General features: G+C 44.1%; 2 protein-coding genes across 2 annotated transcripts in view; one reads left to right on the top strand and one right to left on the bottom strand.

Annotated features, from left to right (window-relative positions):
* Nucleotides 1-14,177, bottom strand: part of LOC135222091 (alpha-ketoglutarate-dependent sulfate ester dioxygenase-like) — a 53,607-nt gene extending 39,430 nt beyond the window's left edge. Inside the window, exon 1 of the mRNA XM_064260262.1 lies at nt 13,980-14,177. Within this exon, the coding sequence (XP_064116332.1) occupies nt 13,980-14,142 (163 nt within the window). The 5' untranslated portion in view covers nt 14,143-14,177. The remainder of the gene's footprint in view (nt 1-13,979) is intronic.
* The window catches only part of LOC135221672 (pre-mRNA-splicing factor ISY1 homolog), a 214,129-nt gene that overhangs the window by 85,636 nt on the left and 107,139 nt on the right, over nt 1-21,354 (top strand). The window lies entirely within an intron of this gene.

The raw sequence follows: 21,354 nt of genomic DNA, 5'->3' as shown, positions 1-21,354 counted from the left end.
ATATAGCTTTTCCAGGAGGAGATTATAGTTAGTATTTTGTGTAATCTCTAATATGTCTCCGGGCCCATAGGTCCTCTGGTCAGGTGGGGTCTACCACCACACCAGCCAGCAGGCTATACACCGGATTGTACGTACCACTGCTCCGCTGCTCAGTTGTCTATTCTCCCTGTTGTCTCCGCCTCCCCACTCATGTGGGGGCGGAACTGGGCTTAGAGCTGCGTTTCTAGTTACCTTAGAATCGCTTCTCTTCTCCGGTGCGATCAGATTCAGGCCTAGGTTTTACAATCCAAACCTAGGAAGAGGCCGAGGAAATACCAGCCTATCCAGTCCTCTCATCCTCAGACAGTTGTCCAAGCAGTTCCTGTCTCCCAGATCGGCAAGCCTTCGACATCCAAGGCACAGCCACAGCAACAGTTTGTCCTGGTGCAGAGTCCACCGATTCAGCAACCTTCGACTTCAACCGCCTTAGTAGCCTCCCCAGCCTTCAAACCCTCCTTTGAGTCACGAGGAGCATTTCGTGACTACAACAAACATGCAGGGAGTAGCAGAGCCAGAGGTGCCTTCTGACAGAAAGCTGGCTCTAGAGGCAGAGGCTTCAGAGGAGGCAGAGGAGGTAAGACCTCAACCAACCAGTGAGACTCCACAGGTGGGCGGGAGACTGTATCTCTTTCGGGACCATTGGACCTTCAGTTCATGGGCCCACAGCATTGTATCGAAAGGTCTAGGGTGGAAATGGGAGAAAGGGCCTCCTCCACCAGTCACTTTTCACCAGACTCCAACGACAGACCTACCAGACTATGCCAAAGATCTCCTTCAAAAGAAGGCAATAAAGAAAGTCAATCGCCTAAAGTTTCAAGGACATCTGTTCAGTGTACCACAGAAGGACTCGGACAAACGAAGAGTGATTCTGGACCTGTCCCGTCTCAACTCATACATTCAATGCGACAAGTTCCGCATGCTGACCGTCTTGCAGGTGCGGACCTTACTTCCATGTGGGGTCATCACCAACTCTATCGATCTTACAGACGCTTACTATCATTTACCGATAGCAAGAAACTTCTCTCCTTACCTAGGCTTCAAACTAGGAAAGCAAGCTTAATCATTAAGTGTCAAGCCATTCGGGTTCAACATAGCGCCCAGAATATTCACCAAACTAGGAGAGACAGTAGTTCAAGAACTAAGAGCTCAAGGGGTAATGTTAGTAGCTTACCTAGATGACTGGCTCATTTGGGCAACCAACGACGAGGAATGTCGCAAAGCAACAGCCAAAGTAAAAGAATTCCTAAAGTATCTGGGTTTCCGGATAAACAAGGAAAAGTCCCGTCTCATCCCGGCGTCCCGCTTTCAATGGTTGGGAATCCAATGGGACCTAACCTCACACAAGCTATCTCTTCCATCAAAGAAGTGAAGAGAGATAGCGAAGGCTACGAGACAGTTCCTCAAGAACAAAAAGGCTTCTCATTGTACCCAAGAGAGAATTCTAGGTTCTCTTCATTTTGCCTCAATAACAGACGTCCTGTTGAAAGCCAGGCTGAAGGATATCAATTGAGTCTGGAGGAAAAGAGCCAACAACAAATTCAGAAACAAGATCTCTCTGACTCTGCCGATATTGAAGAAAAGACTCCGTCCGTGGACGGAACCCCGGAGTCTCTCCAAGTCAGTGCCACTGCAATTTCCCCAACTGCCTCTGATAGTTCACATGGACGCCTCTCTGAGCGGTTGGGGGGGGGCTACTCCCAGTACAAGAAGGTTCAAGGAACGTGGTCGAATACATTCCGCCAGTTTCACATCAATGTCCTAGAAGCAATGGCCATTTTTCTGACCTTAAAACGTCTAGCTCCAGTCAAGAACAGTCATGTAAGATTAGTCTCGGACAGTGCAGTGATAGTTCATTGCATAAACAGAGGCGGCTCCAAGTCGAGCAAAGTAAATCCCGTAAGGATTGCAATTTTTTCATTAGCAACGAAAAATCATTGGCACCTGTCAGCTACTCACCTGGCAGGAGTATGGAATGTCATTGCAGACTCACTATCCAAAACAACTCCGCTGGAGTCTGAGTTGTCCTTAGACATGAAGTCATTCCGTTGGATTTGCAATCAGATCCCGGGCCTTCAGGTAGACCTGTTCGCCACGGAGTCTAATCACAAACTCCCATGTTATGTGGCTCCCAATCTGGACCCTCTAGCTCACGCCACAGATGCGATGTCCATAGACTGGAATAGTTGGCAGAAAATTTACCTATTTCCATCAGTAAACCTCCTGATGAAAGTCCTGCACAAACTCAGATCTTTCACAGGACAGGTAGCATTGGTTGCACCCAACTGGCCGAAGAGCAATTAGTTTCCTCTTCTACTAGAGTTGAATCTCCGTCCCAGACGGATTCCCTGTCCGGAATTGACCCAAGTAGTACAAACTCGGACTGTGTCAGCTTCCTCAAGAATTCTAAATGCCCTAACTTTATGGACTTCATGAAGTTTGCGGCTCAAGAGGATGCTAGTGTCGATCCACTAAACATCCTGTTCATAGAATCAGATAAAAGAGAGTCAACACTCATACAGTATGATTCTGCAGTAAAGAAATTGGCCATCTTTCTAAAAGAATCAGATGCCGAAAAGATGACTACAAATCTGGCAATTTTGTTCTTTAGAACCCTGTTTGAAAAAGGTCTGGCTGCTAGTACCATTACTACAACTATATCTGTCTTAAGGAAGATTTTTCAGCTTGGCTTTAATATTGATTTGACAGATTCGTACTTCTCATCTATCCCTCGAGCATGTGCCCGTCTGAGACCAGTGGACCACCCCCACACGGTCTCCTGGTTTTTAAACGATGTACTCAAGTTGGCTTCAGACACTGATAATGATTCATGCTCATATATAACCCTTCTCAGGAAAACATTATTCTTAATGAGTCTGGCTTCAGGCGCCAGAATATCTGAACTGTCGGCTCTCTCTAGAGACCCAAATCACATTGATTTCCTCCCGTCAGGTGAAGTTCTACTATCCCCAGATCGGAAATTCTTGGCCAAGAATGAAGACCTACAAAACAGGTGGGCTCCATGAAAGATAATACCCCTCACACAGGTCATCATTGTGTCCTATTGTCACACTAAGATCTTATCTGGCCAGAACTTCTGAAAAGTCTTCAGGTCCTCTTTTTATTAGAGAGAAAGGCGGAACCATTTCCTTAAAAGGAATCAGACAACAAATCCTTTATTTTATCAAAGAAGCCAATCCGGATTCAGTTCCTGACGTCCATGATATCCATGCAGTGGCTACCTCAATTAACTATTTTCACAATATGAACTTCGAGGATCTTAAGAAATATACAGGTTGGAAATCTCCAGCAGTATTTAGATGCCACTATCTCAAGAATTTAGAGGCCCTTAAATTTTCAGCAGTGGCTGCAGGGAGCATAGTCTTCCCTGATATGTCCTAGTCTTAGAACTCTATTTCCTATTCCTTTATTCTGCTATAATATTTTTCCCTTGATACTCACTCTTTCCTACCTGCCTCGCTCATAATCCCTACCTATCTCCCTCAGGTTCCGGGCTGGTTTGCTTATCAATCCATTGCCGGACATGTACATAGTTTATATTTGTCATTTTTGTATCATTTTTATATTCCTTACCTGTTGTTTTCCCAGGATAGTATGGATCTGGTCATATTTGTTCCTCCTTTTTTACCATTGTATCTTGTTACTTTACATTGGTTATTAAAACTTCATTTTAAGAGAACATTTTATTTTTATTTTTCCTTATATCTTTTGATTTTTGTATCTTCCAAGCTTGTATGGCCATTCTCTGATACTATTTCACCGGCCAACACAGGTCGAGCACAGAAAAGGTATTTTGACAAAGGAAAAATCTATTTCTGGGGGAAGAAATGTGTCGCCCGGTGAACCCATCCCTCTCTTTCCCTGGTCCCCACCCTGTAGCCAGCCCAAGCTTGGGTGCGTAATCCAGGAATGAAGCCCTCGGGCGGGAGTTGTAGTAGTAGCGAGCGGAAGGTAGATGTTGTAGTCCTTGTAATGCCACCTACCTAGAGAGGGGCTTTGAAGGGAATCTTCTAATTGGCAGAAAACCTGTGGTAGTGGCTTCCACTCACCCCTGTGCTTATACCGACGCCCTATGGGTGATTGAGCTGATGGTAGTAACTTCAGCATTCCATTTAGCTTTTTTCTCTGGTATATTTAGCATCTATTTATACCTAGAAATGCGTGCTACAGGAGCATTTCACCGGGCGACACAGGTCTTCCCCCAGAAATAGATTTTTCCTTTGTCAAAATCCCTTAAGTATATTGTATTTTTCCTAACTATAAAAACCTGAGTTCCTTTACATTAGGAATTACGTACTTTCAGCGGAAAAAAGCATAAAAATTTGGCCCCTACCTTGGATGCAGTACCATCTCAAAATAAAACCAGATAAACAAATCAATACCTAAACCAGAATGATTTAAAAAATACCAACCATCCATTAAAAACATGACTGGAGGGTACCCAAGTACACAGTAAACCCCCAGACTCTCTATAACTCAAAAACCTTTAACCCCTTTGCCACTGGCCTGCTGAATTGCTGCAAATGCTTGCATACCGCATGAGAACCCCTGTCGACCGCGAGTATCAATCATTACTTGCTCCCTCTAAATTTTATGTTATTCTTATTTTTCCTTTATATTCATATGTGAAAACATTGTGCGTACGGATATCAATGAATATTTTTTACCCCATGGTCAAAAAATTACAAAAAATATAGTAAGAATATCGGAAAAAACAGGAATATTTAGTGGAAAAAGTAATTGCAGAAGTAGGAACTGTTATAAAGTAGTAGAAATAGTAGTAAAGTAATAGAAATGAAGTAGCAGAAAAAGTAGTAAAGTAGTAGTAAAATAGTAGTAGTGGTAATAGCAGTACTAGTTTTCTTACTGAAACAGTTATTCCTAGGTTTCATACAAAAACAGCGTATACATCAATGAATGTTTACGGCACTGGTAATAATAATAATAAAACAGTAATACATAATAGTAATAATAATAATAATGATAATAAAAGCAACAGCATCTTGTGACCAATACGTATACGTATACATATGGGGCAGTTTATTCACCCCCATTATCATCAGCAAGCTATAAAAAATACATCTCATCACGAGTAACAGGCCTCCATAGAAGTCCTTTCACCTTACGCTTTCCTGTTGAATGAAAGTACTACTCTGCCCGAGCATTCATCCATTCACACAATTTGTCAATTACATCACCACAAAAAAGGAAAAAAAAATGCATCATGTAAGCAGGTGAAATCTGGTGTGTAAGCAGGAATCCTATTGCCACCCTCTGTGAATCCGGGGGGCTGGGTGTGGGCGCAAGTCACAAGATGGATCAGTTATGAACTGCCAGCCTTCATCGACAAGAGGTTCAATGTCTTCCAAACACTCTTTGTCACTGTCAATCTCTAAGAAATTATCACTATAATCATCATCTGATAGATTTGGCAGGTACTCAGACCCTGACTCTGAAACAGTATCATCTGACATGATACTGGAAAAAAAAAAAAAAAAAAAAAACATAAAATAACTGCAATCAAAAGGGAAAAAGGTTTAGAATTCAAATCTACATGGTTTACGGACAAAATCGTAATCATCCTTCTCAGATAATAGCCTGAGGCGCACTGGCATATGTTGGCCAGTACCCCTCCTAATATCCCATATGAATATGACGTCACGACGTCCATCGGACGCTCATTGGTTAGAATGAATTGTGGGTGGAGCTTCAGCACCTCTCTCGTACACAATACTGTGTCTGGAAACCATCCAAGCTGAAGAAAACGCTTTGCTTTTCGAGGAGGGATGAAAGACGTACACGCGTACGTCCTGGTCTTTTATTACTGTACCGTAAAAGACATACACATGTACGTCCCAGTGCTGAAGGGGTTAATAATGTGAGGAGATAGGAAGGAAGGTATACTTCCTATGCTTCCATCTCCAAAGTACCATGCCTGTCACTGCCAGAGGGCCGAAGGTACTACAGTCACTAGAGGTCGTTTCCACTTGCTTAAATAAAATGAAGTAAACACCAATTTCCACCTCCAGTAAGTTGCTTGAATATTGGAAAATAGCAAGAGGTTTGCTTGAAGGCTAGACTTAGCCACAGCTCTAATATCATTCACTCTAACTTTAAAAATTGGAAGTTCTTCTTTAATTAGAGAGTGAGCCTCTCTTATTAAATCTCTAAAGAAAAAGGAGAGAGCGTTTTTTTGTTAAAAGCCAAGACAGGTATTTGACTGAACACCACAGATTACTGGAGGTTCCTTGAATCTAAGTTCTGTGGAAGTAAAACTTAAGAGCTCCTTCTGGACAAAGTACTACTCTTTCATCATTGTTCGTAAGTATGTATTGTTCTAAAGTATTGCTCAGGTTCTTAATACTGAAAAAACAAGGCCAGGGTTTCACCAGTGATTCATTCTTTGCCAGAAATCCTAAAGTGTAGGAGCATATTGCGCTGCCTTGTGCAAAACTTACCCTTTCATCAATCGCTTGAATCTCACCTATTCTCATGGTGGTTGCCAACATAATCAAGAATAAAGTGTTCTTAGTTAAATTCTTGAAAGATGAAGTAAGTGACTCAAAAGTAGGTCCTGAAAGCCATTTCAGAACCACGTCAAGGTTCTATGACACCAACTGAGATTTCTTTAGCTTGCATGTGTTGAAAGACTTCAGGAGATCAGAAATATCTTGGTTTTTAGTGAGATCCAGACCTTTATGTTGGAACACTGAGCTAAGCATTGACCTGTACCCCTTAATAGTAGACATGGACAATCCTCTAGAAGCTCTCAGAAATAGCAAAATGTCTGCTATTTCTGTCACAGACGTCTTAGTAGCTGAGATGTTACTGCTTCTGCCCCAAGTGAGGAAGATTGACACTTGACGTCTACATCTCACCATAAGAGTCTGCAACTGCCTTCAAAAATCCTTTAGCTCTGAGCAATTTCTTGACAGTTTATAAGCAAAGCTAGATTTGACAGTCCTTGATGATACCACCTGAGGTGTAGCTGTTTGTGAAGATTAGTTCTTTGAGAAAGGAGTCTTGGAAAGTCAATTAGGACCTCTCTTAGTGGCCACAAGGGAGCTGTCAATATAGCGATCGTTATCGTGAGACTTGAATTTTATCTGGACGTCTCTTATCATCCAGAACGGAGGGAAAGTATACAGATCCTTGTTAGACCAGTCCTGTAGCATGGCATCTGCTGCCCATGCTAGAGGATCTGGTACTGAAGAGCAGAACAGGGGAAGGCAATGATTTTTGGAAGTGGCGAATAGATTTATTATGGGAGTCCCTCATAACTTCCAAAGATCCTGACATACTGACTGATTCAACATCCACTCCATCAGGATAACTTGGTCTTGTCTGCTTAATTGGTCCACTATGATGTTCATCCTTCCTTGAACAAACCTCTATACAATTGTCGTGCGATTTTGTTTTGCCTAAACAAGTAGGTCTCTCGCTGTTGTGCAAAGAGAGAACGGATGCATCCCTCCTTGTTTGGTGATGTACGAAAGAGCTTTTTTTTGTCCGAGTGCACTGGCATAGTTTTCCCAGCTACTTATAGAGCAAAAGCCTGAAGCCCTAAATAAATTGCTCTGTTCTTTGATATTTATATGGTTTCTCATCTGTTCTTGCAAACACTTTCCTGAGACCTCCCTGTTCTCCAGGAGAGCTCCCCCACCCTAAATCCAACATATCTGAGTACAAGAGTCCTGATACTTCTTTCTGTCCCAGCTGCCCTTGAGGTAGAACTACAGATCTCTAATGTGTAGTCTTTAGAACGACACGAACTGCTCCATGGAAGCTTGTGTTTCGAGTGTTCATCCATTTGTTTCTGTACATGAGCGAAGAGACAGGAACTTATCTACTGTCTTGAAGCAGGATTCCACACTCTTAATGGATGGAAAAAGGCCCAAAAACTCGCCAATTCAGCATCATCCCCAAATAGTATACCATCGTCTGAGATGGGACCAGCTGGGACTTCTGCAAGTTTATGAGAAGACCTAGATCTTAGGTCTTCTCATGTGAAGGTCCTCCATGTATTGGTCCTTCGATGTTGATCAAAAGAGCCAATCATCCAAATAAAGGGCGATGTAACCCATATAAGATGAAGCCAACCTGCCAGGAGAACTAGAAAGTGTGTGAAACCTGAGGGGCAGTTGACAGTCCGAAGCACAGTGCTCGAAACTGGAAGACTCAGTCTTGGATCACAAATCTGAGGTACAGAAGACCCCCTTTATTTGCGGGGGATGAGTACCAGACCCCGCAAATAGCTAAAATCTGCAAATACTTAAAACCCCTCGAAAAATGCTTAGAACTGCCTATTTTGATAGTTAAAACACAATGGACCCTCTAAAAAATTCTTATACTTGAGTATTTTAATAGCTTTATCACAAAAGTGCATTTAGTCATAAAAATTATATGAAAATACAGTAATTTGTTAATATTTCTTGGTGAAAAATACTGCAGATAGATGAATTTTCTGTGAATAATGGGTATATACAGTCCATAGAAAAATCTGCGAATAGCAGGGGTCGACTGTATTTTCTTGATGAAGGATGTATAGGGACATGGAAATATGCATCCTGCATATCTACCAACACCATCTAGTCCCCTTGGTGAATGGATGCAAGAATGGAATGGGTAGTTTGCATTCTGAATTTTGTCTTCTGAATGAAGAAAATTCAGAGCACTTACATCCAGGACCAGTTTCCATCCTTTGGTTTTGAGAACAGATGGTTGTAAAACCACTCTGATGACTTGTTTTCTAGTATTTCCACCGCATTCTTGGAAATAAGTGCAAAACCTTCCTCCGAGAGAGCCAAAAACTTTCTGAGTTTTTGGAATAGGCAGTCAAGGCAATAGGATTCTTGACTGAGGGAGGTTCTTCCCTGAAGGGGATAGAATAGTCCTCTTTGAGGACTTGAACAATCCATTGTTCCACACCTTTTTCCTTTCATCTTTCCCAGAACAGGTGGAATCTGGCTCCCACTGGACCACAGATGACGCTTTGGTCATTTCTTGGTTGTAGGTTTGGAGGATGACTACTTAACTGACCTGCTTGTGAAACACACTGTGGGTCTTGTCCTGGCAGGGTGTCTCACTCTTCTACCCTGAAAGGGCTGCCTTTGAACGGGTGCTTCCGACCCTGAAGAAAAGGTAAGATGTTCCTTAAGTTGTTTGGAAACTTGCAACAAGAGATCCTGAGCAGATTTCTTCGGCAGGCATGAGGCAATGTCATTCACAGTAACCTGCGGAAACAAAAAATCTTTCAGTAAAGGAGAGAAAATAAGAGTTGACTTCTGGGTTGAAGTTACTCCCTTAGCCATATAAGAGACCCATAACTCTCTTCTTCACTACTCCCATAGTAAAAAGGGAGGCTAACTCATGAGCACTATCTCTGACTCCCTTGTCTAAACAAGAGCAAATCCAAAAAAGTCAACTACATATTCTGCAGGAAGCTGAGAACAGTCTTGGGTTTTCCTAGTGAGAGCACCTACTGCCCAGTTTATATACTGGTAACCTCAAATACCTTAACAGGTTACTTCATAAGTTGTCTATTTCTGCAGGTGAAAACATAACCTTTACTGCAGAAAAGGCCAATCTCCGAATAGGATTGATAAGCAACGAGAAGTCCCCCTTGGTGCAGGCAGCCACACCCAGAGAGGGAGCTTCTCCTGTGGCGTAACAGAAATACCTCCTCTGAGATAGTCTAAGTGCCTTCTTAGCAGAAGTAGAAAGTACAATCCTAGGAAGAAGCTTACTCAGATCCAGAGTCTGGCTACTCATCATGAAAGTAGACGCTGGAGATGCAGGAGCTGCTGGAGTACAAAAGGTGGGGAAGTACGAAGCATGTAATGAAGAGACCTGTACAGCACTGAAGACAAGTCCTCTTCTGCTTCTTTAACCGCTTCTTCCCCAACTGAGGAAACAGGAGATAAATGTACATTTGTAAGTGTTACATAATAAAAAAAAATATGGAACGTTATTCCATATATAAAAACTAAACTATGATTAATTAAAACCAGTGACCCAAGAGGTCAACCAGATTGCTTGCAGGAATGTGATCAGACCAGATAAGATAAAGTAGGCGGCTAAGATGACGTGTTGTATCAGTCAGTGTCTGGTCTGCCGTCATCTGTGGTCATCAAATCTATTGTTTTGTAAACGGTTGTCAAAGCTTCCTGCTTGAGACAACCACAGTGACCTATAACCCAGGTGGCCTACATGACTTGTAATCTATGTCATCTGTGTGTATGTTCGAGCTACTGTCTGCTCACTTTATGATTGTAAACCAGATTGTATGTCAGACTTCAATTAGCCATCATCATTGGAAGACCTGTCCAATTTTATCTGATCTTCATCATGTAGACTTCGAGAATACAGATATTTTTGTACTCTGTGTTTCAACAATAAAACCTCGCATCAGAAAGAAGATACTGAATGAACTTAGAAATTATCATCATGGGTTTGAAACATCTCCGCCTTCATACCCAAAGAAGATACTGACTTAGAAATTATCATCGAAATCCAAGACACTCCAATGAGGATGGAGAGTCATAACAAACCGACCTTAGCGTAAATTATCGCAGGTCTAAATAACCTCCCAGGGCACCTTATTGGCATCAGCCCTACACATTCGAAGTCGGGTGAGTTGCAGTCGACAGCTTCTTCAAAAATTTTGTCCAACCTCTTCTAAAAGAGAAGTCAACCAAGGATCCACAGTCAATAATAAAGACAGATGGCACTTAAGAGCCAAAGCAGAAGAATTGAGCGCCGCAGGTAGCTCTACAATATCTGGGGGAGTGGGTGCCACTGGGTGCTAGGACGCTTCAAAAGGTTTCTAAGAAGACGAACGAACGGATGCTGCTGGGTGCTCTGAAGCTGTGAAGTGTTTAGGCACTAATGGGCACTCTACAGGAACAAAATGTCTAGGAGTTACTGGGGGCTCGAGAGGCTGGCAAGCATGGGCGCCAATGGATGCTCAAAAGCCACTGTAACAGATGTGCTAACACTCTTACGTCTATTGGAAGAAGCTCTCTTGGTTTCTTTGAAGCAAAGCATCTTTTCTCATCCCACACACCAAAGATAAATGTTCTGGAGAGTCCCAGAAACTGCAAGATGGTTGATCTTATGCTGAAGGAACCCCTTCAGATTTCTTGAAAGGCACCTGAGGGGTACTGGGTGCATCCCATGCTGACCTCTTCAACAGCCTAGACTTCTCTTTAAACTGCCACTGACGCATATTCTCCAAGCTGGACACCTCTGAACTAGACAAAAGCTCAAAGAGGGATTCTGTGTCTGCTATCCTATGTGCTCAGACCCTAAAGTCTGAGACAAAAAGATGGAACCTGACCAAGCACTTAAAAAAGTGCTGGCAGGCAGTGTTGAACATGTCTCGGCACTTCTCTAATTGTGTTCCTAAACCGGACTGAGAAGCAAACTCCCCAATACCGTAAGATCCCAGGCAGTTCATATAACACAGCCAAGCGCTCATGATTCTAAATATAAGCCCTTGGTGAGCTCTCAACGCTCCAAGGAATTCAAGCGCTTGGCAAGATTACCAAATCTCGTAAAAATGATCATTGACAGCAGTCTTTTATCAACTTCCGAGTACTTGCAATTCCAAAGAATCAGAGTGCTTGGAGAGTGCCAGAAATTCTAAGGAATTCAAGCGCTTGGTGAGACTGGAATCTTGTAAGAACAATCATCGGGAGTGTCTTTGCTTCCCTTGCGGGTGCTCACAATTCCAAGGAATCCGAGAGCTCGGTAAGCACCAGAAATTCTAAGGAATTCAAGAGCTCAGCGAGATTCCTGAATCTCGTAAGAACAATCATCGGGAGACATCTCTCACCTTCTGAGTTCCCGCAAATCCAAAGAATCTGAGCGCTCAGCAAGCACCAGGATTTCTAATGAATTCAAGCACTTGTGAGGCTCTTAAATATTGCAAGAACAATCATAGCGAGTGCTCTCTCTCTTGCATTCCAAGTGCTCATGATTCCAAAGAATCCAAGCACTCAAATTTTAAGGAATTCAGTGCTCAGAGACTCCCGTATTTCATAAGAGTGGTCATCAGGTGTGGTCCTCTCTCATCTGAAGAAATCATGGAGGAACATATACAAAACCAGTCGGGAGTGGTCCTCTCTCAACTTCTGATGAAATCAAGGAAGAACACACAGAACTAGTCTTAGATGCTGACTTCTAAGAACTGGATCGACAGTGCTACTTCGATAGATTGTGCACTTGAGGCTCCTAAAAAAGAGAGACCCCATAGGAGAATACAAATTAGATCACGCCCCCAAGGGCGGGAAGAGCCAATGAGAGAACCACTGCCTTCTAAGAGAGGCACTCCCTTAGAAGCACTCAGTAAGTGCTAGCGGTAGTGCTGGCAGGAAGAGACAAAACACATGAATATCTAACCCTTTCTCTCGCCCTGTGCTTGAACGGGAATGGTGATAGGTCTCTCCATCAGTAGGTTGAGATGTTCACGATGCATTTGAAACACGAGCTTTCGGAGTGACTTGCGATCGAGCTCCCAACACAGCACCCTTCTAGAGGCAAACCAGGAATGCAAACCAAACCTTGATCTCCCATAGCTCCCAAAACACAAAACCCAGGGGCATGCGAATTGGTTCCCAAGCCCAAAGCCTGGGAAGAGCTGACGAGAGATCCAGCTGCCTCCTCAGCAGGAGGTAGCCCCTTGAAAATCCTGCAAGACTTCTTAGAGGGGGGGAAGCAGCCTTCCTCTTCTTTGGCCGAAGGGAGCTTATCCAGTTTCCTGGGACCTCTCAAGCCTCAGAAAAGGGGAAGGGAAGGACAGTAGAGGATGACGTTTCTTCCACAGGGATTCTTCTACAGGATGGTAATTTAGGAAACTACAATTGCAGTGGCTGGAGTCACAGGGCAGCTGGGGCCAGAGGCACAGTAGAAGCTGCCTAATGACTGGTTGTCAGGGCAACAGTAGCAATCTAACAAAGGGCGCAGCAGGGGAACTACACACACACATACATACAAGAGGCAGTGCCACAGCATACTAGTGTGTCACAGGTACACTCCCAAAGGTTAGGATAACCAACACAGTGAGCAATCCAACCATCCACTGTTGTCAACTTGAAGAAAAAAGAATAATGAATAAAAAGAGACTTCTCTTGTTCTAAAGGGCACTGCCCTCCAAAGCGAGAGGAGACCCCTGAGGATAAGTCAGCCAATCGCCAACACCCCACACCTCCTTCATGCCTAACAAGCGAATGAAGGGGGCGAAGAGGATATCTCTCCCAAAGAAGAAAATGCCACCAGGAAAGAATACCGGGAAAGAAAAACTTCGGGGAATGCACTGAAATTTCCTACCGGCAAACTTCAGACATGTGGAATTGGAACATCTCATGTTACACCCTTGGTCGCTGACCCCTAGATGTACACATTGAGGGAAGGCAGCCTGTAAGGCTATAACAAATCATGGGTTTGTGTACAATGAATATCAAATGCAGTACGTATATTCAATATATAAAAACATTAGAAAACATCCCAGTGGGAAAAGTGAGTTTAACAATAGTCAGGCAAGAGTTCACAAAAACACATCTGCATTGCGCGATGGCCGAAACCAAAATGGAATGTTTACATCTAGGCAGGCGGGTCTCCCTGCTTACCGGACAGTAATTACTGCCTAACCACCTTGTTCAAGAGTTTTAATGGCAGTGTTCCAGCTTCACCATAAGCAATTCCTATTGTAAAGGACCAATGATTTGTATATTATGTAGGAACAACCTGTTATTGCTACTCACATGAGGGTGTCCGTCCATTAAGGGTTAATAAGACCTGCATCCTAATGTTATTAATATAGATGCATAATTTCCTAATATTGTTAAACCAGATACATAATTTAGTTCCATTCCATAATGCAATATTAAAAAATAGAACACAGAGAAAAAAATTTATCTTACCTTCCTTCGGCACATCTTTCTTTAAATCAATTCCACGCACTTCACATCCCAGTTGAACTGGAGTTAGCTGGTAAAAGTTATGGTTGCTTTCCAGTGAAGTCATGTAAGAAGATAATCTGACAAAAATCTTGTGAAAAGGTGATCTTGGACTAGGCTTCAGCATTAACTCATTTCTTAAACATATGCAGTTTAACCTGTAAATAAAATGTTATTGTTATTATACAATTAAGTTTGTTCATACTTACCTGGCAGATATATATATAGCTGTATTTTCTGACGTCCGACAGAAATTTCAAACTCGCGGCACACGCAGTGGGCGGCCAGGTGGTAGTACCATTCCCGCCGCTGGGAGGTGGATATCAGGAACCATTCCCATTTTCTATTCATATTTTATTAATGTCTCTGTCTCCTGAGGGGAGGAGGGCGGCACTTTAATTTATATATATCTGCCAGTAAGTATGAACAAACTTAATTGTATAATAACAATAACATTTTGTTCATGCCACTTACCTGACAGATATATATAGCTGAATCCCACCTTCAGATGGTGGAAGAGACAGAATAGGATTTTTTAGGAAACTTAAATTAAGTAGATGATATACATCTTGGTTCCTTACCTGTTTGCAAAGTAGACTATTGTGATTTACGTCACGTAAGGCTGCTTTTGCTTAATCACAGAGTTGCCAGCCAGGTGGAGACCTGTGTGCTGGTGCGCTCTGGATGATCTGTCAACGGGTGCGAGACCTCAGCGTGACAAGACCATCGAGGCCATACAAATGAGGGCAACGAAGCAACTGACCACCACCTGACCAACTATTCACAAAAACACCCCATTAAAACTAACTAAAGGATGGGAGATCTTCACATAAGACTCACCACAACCTAAAAAACACAACAACCCTAACTTAAACCTAACTAAGGAATAGGGAAAGAGCTACTTCCGGACCCCAATACTGTGTCCGCAGAAACGTATGGCCCCAGTGCATTACAATCGTCATAGATCGTTCTCACATCCCTTAGGTAATGTGAGGCGAAGACGGAGTTACTCCTCCAAAAGGTGCAATCAAGGATGTCCTTGATTGACATGTTCTTTTGGAAGGCAAGAGAGGTAGCGACGGCTCGTACTTCGTGCGCTTTTACTCGGAAGAGGCTCAAATCAGTCTTCTGGAAAGATGAATGAGCCTCCCGAATGGTGTCCCTTAGAAAGAAAGCAACAGCATTCTTCGAAAAAGGTAACTCTGGTCTCTTCAAAGAGCACCAGAGGTTACCTGAGGGACCTCTTACCTCTTTCGTTCTATGCACGTGAACTTGAGAGCCCTGACCGGGCACAGGCCTCTCTCTGGTTCTTGGCCCACCAGACTTGACATACCCTTGATCTCGAAAGTCTTCGGCCAAGGGTTCGAAGGATTTTCATTCTTCGCCAAGAAAGTTGGGTTCAACGAGCGAGACAGCATTGTCCCCTTTGAATCCCATTAACTTGCTAAACGCTTTGGAATTTCACTAACTCTCTTAGCCGTCGCAAGAGAAGTTAGGAAAAGAGCCTTCCTTGTCAGGTTTCGAAGAGAACGCTGTCTGAAGCGGTTCGAAAGTGCTCGACATAAGGAATTTAAGGACTACATCCAGATTCCATGATGGAGGTCTCATTTGAGGAACCTTCGAGGTCTCGAAAGACTTTAAAAAGGTCATGAATATCCTTTGTTTGTCAGACAGGTCTAGGCCTCTGTGCCTAAAAAACCGCTGACAACATGCTTTTATATCCCTTGATGGTAGGGACCGCTAATTTCTGCACATTCCTGAGAAAGAGCAGAAAATCAGCTATTCTGGTTCACAGAGGTCGAGGAAGAGGAAACTCCCTCCTTTTTACACCATGCCCTGAAGGAAGCCCACTTCGATTGGTAAACAGCTCTTGTGGAAGCACGTCTCGCATGTGCGATTGCTCTCGCAGCTGCTTTCGAAAAACCTCTCGCTCGGCCAACTTTTCGATAGTCTGAACGCAGTCAGACCCAGAGCGGAGAGGTTTTGGTGAAACCTTTCGAAGTGAGGCTGTTTGAGTAGATCTTTCCTCCAGGGCAATGTCCTTGGAAAGTCTACAAGGAAAAAGACATGACCTCTGTGAACCATTCTCTCGCGGGCCTGGCCACATCGAGCGATCAGGGTTAACCTCGTCCCTTCCGAGGCAGCAAACTTCCTCATGACTTCCCCCAGAATCTTGAATGGTGGGAAGGCGTATAAGTCTAGGCCCGTCCAATTCCAAAGCAAAGCGTCTACCGCGATTGCTTCTGGATCCAGGACCGAGCAGGGAGCAAGTAAAGAGGAAGTCTCTTGGTCCTTGAACGTTGCCGAATAAGTCGACCAGTGGACGTCCCCACAACGTCCACAGGTCTCGACAAACGTCTTCGTTCAAGGTCCATTCCGTCGGTAGGACTTGGTCCCGACGACTGAGAGGTCTGCCCTTGACGTTTTGCACTCCGCAATGAATCTCGTCAGATAGTCACCTGTTTTCTCTTTGCCCACAGCAGAATCTCTCTCGCTAGGGAGGAAAACAACGTTCTGGAGTGTGTTCCTCCCTGGTTTTTTTAAAAAAATAAGCGAGTGCTGTGGTATTGTCCGAGTTTATCTGAACAATCTTGTTCTCCAAACTCTTCCGAAGAACTGGCAGGGACAGAAATACTGCTGCCAGTTCTTTGACATTTATAGCAGGCTAAACCTGTTCCCCTCTCCAGGAGGGGGGGGCCTGACACTTCCTTCCCCCCCCCTAGGTGGTTGGCTCCCCCATCCTGTGATGGAAGCGTCTGGAAAAAAAAAAAAAAAAAAAAAAAAAAAAAACAAAACAACATAGTCGGGGCGGGGTCAGAAGACTTAGGGACACGCCCTCTTGAAGCTTCTGAGGGTCCAACCACCATCTTAGGTGGTTCTTGATTGGAAGCGATATCCTCAATATGGCATTGAGATCGTCCTTGGCCTTCCACTCGTCCGCAAGGAAAAATTGGAGAGGCCTGATGTGCAGTCTTAACCAAGGAAACAAACCTTTTCTAGCGAGGAAATGGTCCCCAGCAGACTCATCCATTCCCTCGCCGAGCAGTCTCTTTCCTTAGAAAGGCTGAGATCTTTTCTAAGCCTAGCCGCTGACGTTCCTGGGACGGAAACGCTCGAAAAAGCCACTGAATCCACTGAATCCCCAGATACACGATGGACTGTGTGGGGTCAGATGCGACTTTTTCGAGGTTGACCAGAATGTCCCAGGGACTTCGCTAAGGCTAAAGTGAACTGCAAGTCCCTTCAGACACTTCTCTCTCGACGACGCTCTGATCAGCCAGTCGTCGAGGTACAGGGAAACTCTTATTCCCGAAGAGTGTAGCCACCTCGCTACGTTCTTCATTACTACTGTGAACACCATCGGAGCCGTGGTCAGTCCGAAGCACATAGCTCTGAACTGCCATACTTTGTTGTCTAAGACAAACCTTAGATACTTTCTTGAAAGAGGGTGGATCGGGATGTGAAAGTACGCGTCCTGCAAGTCTAAGGATACCATCCAGTCGCCCGTCTCAACGCTCCCAGAACAGAATGAGGCGTCTCCATCGTGAATTTGTTCTTTTCCACGAAAAGATTGAGCCTGCTTACATCTAGAACTGGACGCCAACCTGACGACTGCTTCGGTACTAGGAAGATTCTGTTGTAAAAATGATATTGTTATAATACAATAAAGTTTCATACATACTTACCTGGCAGATATATACATAGCTAAGACTCCGTCGTCCCCGACAGAAATTCAAATTTCGCGCCACTCGCTACAGGTAGGTCAGGTGATCTACCGGCCTGCCCCTGGGCGCAGGACTAGGAACCATTCCGTTTTCTACTCATATATTTTCTCTTCCACCTGTCTCCATGCGGGGAGGCTGGGTGGGCCCTAATCGTATATATCTGCCAGGTAAGTATGTATGAAACTTTTATTGTATTTATAACAATATCATTTTCATACAATCAACTTACCTGTCAGATATATACATAGCTGATTGGCACCCTTCGGTGGAGGGCGTAAGAGTACAGCTACATACTGGAATAGACAGGTAAACAACATCTGTTGTAGGTATAAATTAAAAACCTTGGTTCCTACCTGATAGGTGGTAGACTTCGTGGGTGTTTTCCCGTAGTCTGCATCACCTCAAGAAACTTTAGGCTTTGGAGATATGTGATCTATGGCCAAAAAAGAATTCTTGTGGTCTGCCGAAGGGGTCTTATCCACTTACTCGGCAGAGCCTGAAAGGACTTTGTCAATGGGTGCTGATCCACTTACATGACAACACACCTTATTAAGGAGCAAACAATCAATCCCGACCACCTGATCCTAACCACCATGTTAGTATAAAATTGCTCAGAGTTATCCCCAACTCTTCGCAACAACCGTAACTCAAAACACAATGCACAAGCACACAATAATTTCAAAAAAAAATTTTATCTATTACAAGATATCACAAGAGTTCCTTACTGAACTGAAGTGACTGGCCGCTTGTGCGGCAACTGCACTTGTTCAGCAGAAAGTCTAGAACATATCTATAAGACTTAAGTAGTAAAAAAAAAATTTAAGGATTGTTGTAAGCTCCTGTACCCAGGATTGTGCCCGCAGACACAAAAGGACCTAATGAAAAACATTTTTCATAGGTCACACGCACGTCCTTCAAATAGTGAGCCGCAAACACAGAATTACATCTCCAATATGTCGCTTCCAAGATATTCTTCAGCGACATATTTCTCTGAAAAGAGAGAGACGTCGCCACTGCTCTCACTTCATGAGCTCTTCTCTCAGAGTTTTAAAGAATCATCCGTGCAAGCCTTATGAGCGTCCATAATTACGTTCCTGACAAAAAAGGCTAAGGCATTCTTAGACATAGGTCTTGATGGATCCTTCACTGAGCACCAGAGGCCTTGTCTAGAACCTCCCAACTGTTCCTTTTTCTTTAAGTAAAACTTTAATGCCCTTACTGGGCAAAGAGACCTCTCCGGTTTCCCTGCCGACGAGACCCGATAATTCCTTTTTACTTCGAATTTCTCGGCCAGGGGTTCGAAGGATTTTCATTCTTCGAAAGGAATAATCCTTGAAGGACCGAATGGCTGAATCTATCTTGAACCGACTTTGTCACTAAGGGCGTGCAGTTCGCTAACCCTTTTTGCCGTTGCCAGAGACAAAAGGAATAAACATTTTCTCGTTATATCACGAAACGAGGCCGAAATGTAGGGGTTGGAAATCAAAAATCTCTGAAGCCAAGAACTTCAAGCACTACGTCTAGATTCCAGTTAGGGGGAGAAGTCATTCTAGACTTCTTGGTCTCAAACGACCTAATCAGATCATGCAGATCCTTATTGTTTCCCAAATCAGGCCTCTATTCCTAATACGGCCGATAGCATACTTCTATAGCCCTTTATCGTGGCTACGGAGAGCTGCGATTCTTCCCTTAGAAATAAACAGAAAATCAGCTATTTCAGTTACAGAGGTACTGGAGGAGGACAACTTCTTTGACTTACACCACCTTCTAAAAACTTCCACTTGGATTGGTAAACCCGGATAGTGGAAGTTCTCCGGGCTCTAGCGATCGAGCTTGCTGCTTTACTAGAAAAGCCTCTCGCTCTGACAAGTCTTTCGATAGTCGAAAGGCAGTCAGAGCGAGAGCGGGGAGGTTTTGTGATGAACCTCTCGAAGTGTGGCTGTCTGAGAAGATCCCTCCTTTGTGGAAGGGATCTGGGGAAGTCTACTATCCACTCCAGTTACCTCTGGAAACCATTCTTGAGCTGGCCAAAAGGGGGCTATCAGGGTCATTCTTGTCCCTTTGAAGTCACAAACTTCCTGAGTACTTGTCCTAGAATCTTGAATGGGGAAATGCGTAAACGTCTACCTGAGACCAATCTAGTAGGAAGGCGTCTACTGCTAGAGCTCTGGGATCTTCTACTACTGAACAGAAGACTTCCAGTCTCCTCGAGAGGGAACGTGGCAAAGAGGTCGACATGAGGAGTTCCCCAAAGAGACCAGAGCTTGAGGCAAACTTCTGAGTGGAGGGTCCACTCGGTATGAAGGACCTGGTTCCTCCTGCTCAGCCTGTCCGCTCGTACGTTCCTTACTCCCTGAACGAACCTCGTCAAGAGAGAGATGTTCCTTTGGGATGTCCACAACAGCAGTTCTCTTGTGAGTTCGTAAAGGGCATACGAGTGAGTACCTCCTTGCTTCCGAATGTATGCCAGAGCGGTTGTATTGTCCGCATTCACTTGTACCATTTTGTTGCATACTAACGGTCGAAGCTCTTTAGAGCTAGGTGTACAGCTAGCAGTTCTTTGCAGTTTATGTGCCAGGACACTTGAAGAGCATTCCAAGTGCCTGACACTTCTCTCTTTCCCAAAGTTGCTCCCCAACCTTTTTCCGAGCGTCGGAAAACAATACAAGGTTTGGGCTCTGTATTTCCAGGAAGTACCTTTGTTTTCCCTCAGTGGGAGTAACCACCATTCTAGATGTCGTTTTATCAGATCTGGAATGGGAAAGAAGTCCGAGAGGAGTCCTGTCTTCATGTTCCACGAAACTTCTGAGGAAGAACTGAAGAGGACGGAGATGAAGTCTTCCTAGATGAAAGAACTGCTCGAGCGAGGAAAGGGTCCTAACAGGCTCAAACCATTCCTCGCCGAAATCCGTTCCTTCCTTAGGAAGAGAGAGACTTTTCTAAACCCTCTCGTAGTCTCTCTTGAGAAGGAAATACTCGAAAACCCGAGAATCCATCCGAATCCCCAGATAGACCAAGTTCTGGCTGGGGATCAGTTGGGACTTCTCGAGGTTCACGAGTAATCCTAAAGTCTTTATTAGGTTTAGTGTCACAGTCAGGTCCTCCAAACACTGTTCCTCTGACTTTGCTCTGATAAGCCAGTCGTCTAGGTATAGAGATATACTGATTCCTTTCAGATGAAGCCAACTCGCCACATTTTTCAAAAGGTTCGTGAAAACCTGAGGCGCCGTCGACAGGCCGAAGCACAAGGCTCTGAATTGGAAGATCCTTCCCCCCGTCATGAAACGGAGGTACTTCTTCGACGAAGGATGGATCGGGACGTGAAAATAGGCGTCCTGGAGATCCAGAGACACCATCCAATCCCCTTGGCGAAGAGCGCCAGGACTGAAGCAGAGGTTTCCATGGCGAACTTCTGTTTTTGAACAAACTTGTTCAGAGCGCTGACATCCAGAACTGGTCTCCAGCCCCCCGAGGCTTTCGCAACCAAGAAAAGACGATTGTAAAACCCCGGGGAGCTTTGATCCAGCACAAGTTCTATAGCTCTCTTGTCCCACATCTGATCCACCATTTGTTGAAGAGTATCTTTCAACACAGGGTCCTTGTAATTGGCGGAC

The sequence above is a fragment of the Macrobrachium nipponense genome, chromosome 3 (assembly GCF_015104395.2).
Source record: "Macrobrachium nipponense isolate FS-2020 chromosome 3, ASM1510439v2, whole genome shotgun sequence".
NCBI lineage: Eukaryota > Metazoa > Arthropoda > Malacostraca > Decapoda > Palaemonidae > Macrobrachium > Macrobrachium nipponense.
The sequence above is the reverse complement of the archived record's forward strand: the minus strand, read 5'-3'. Positions and strand labels throughout refer to the sequence as shown.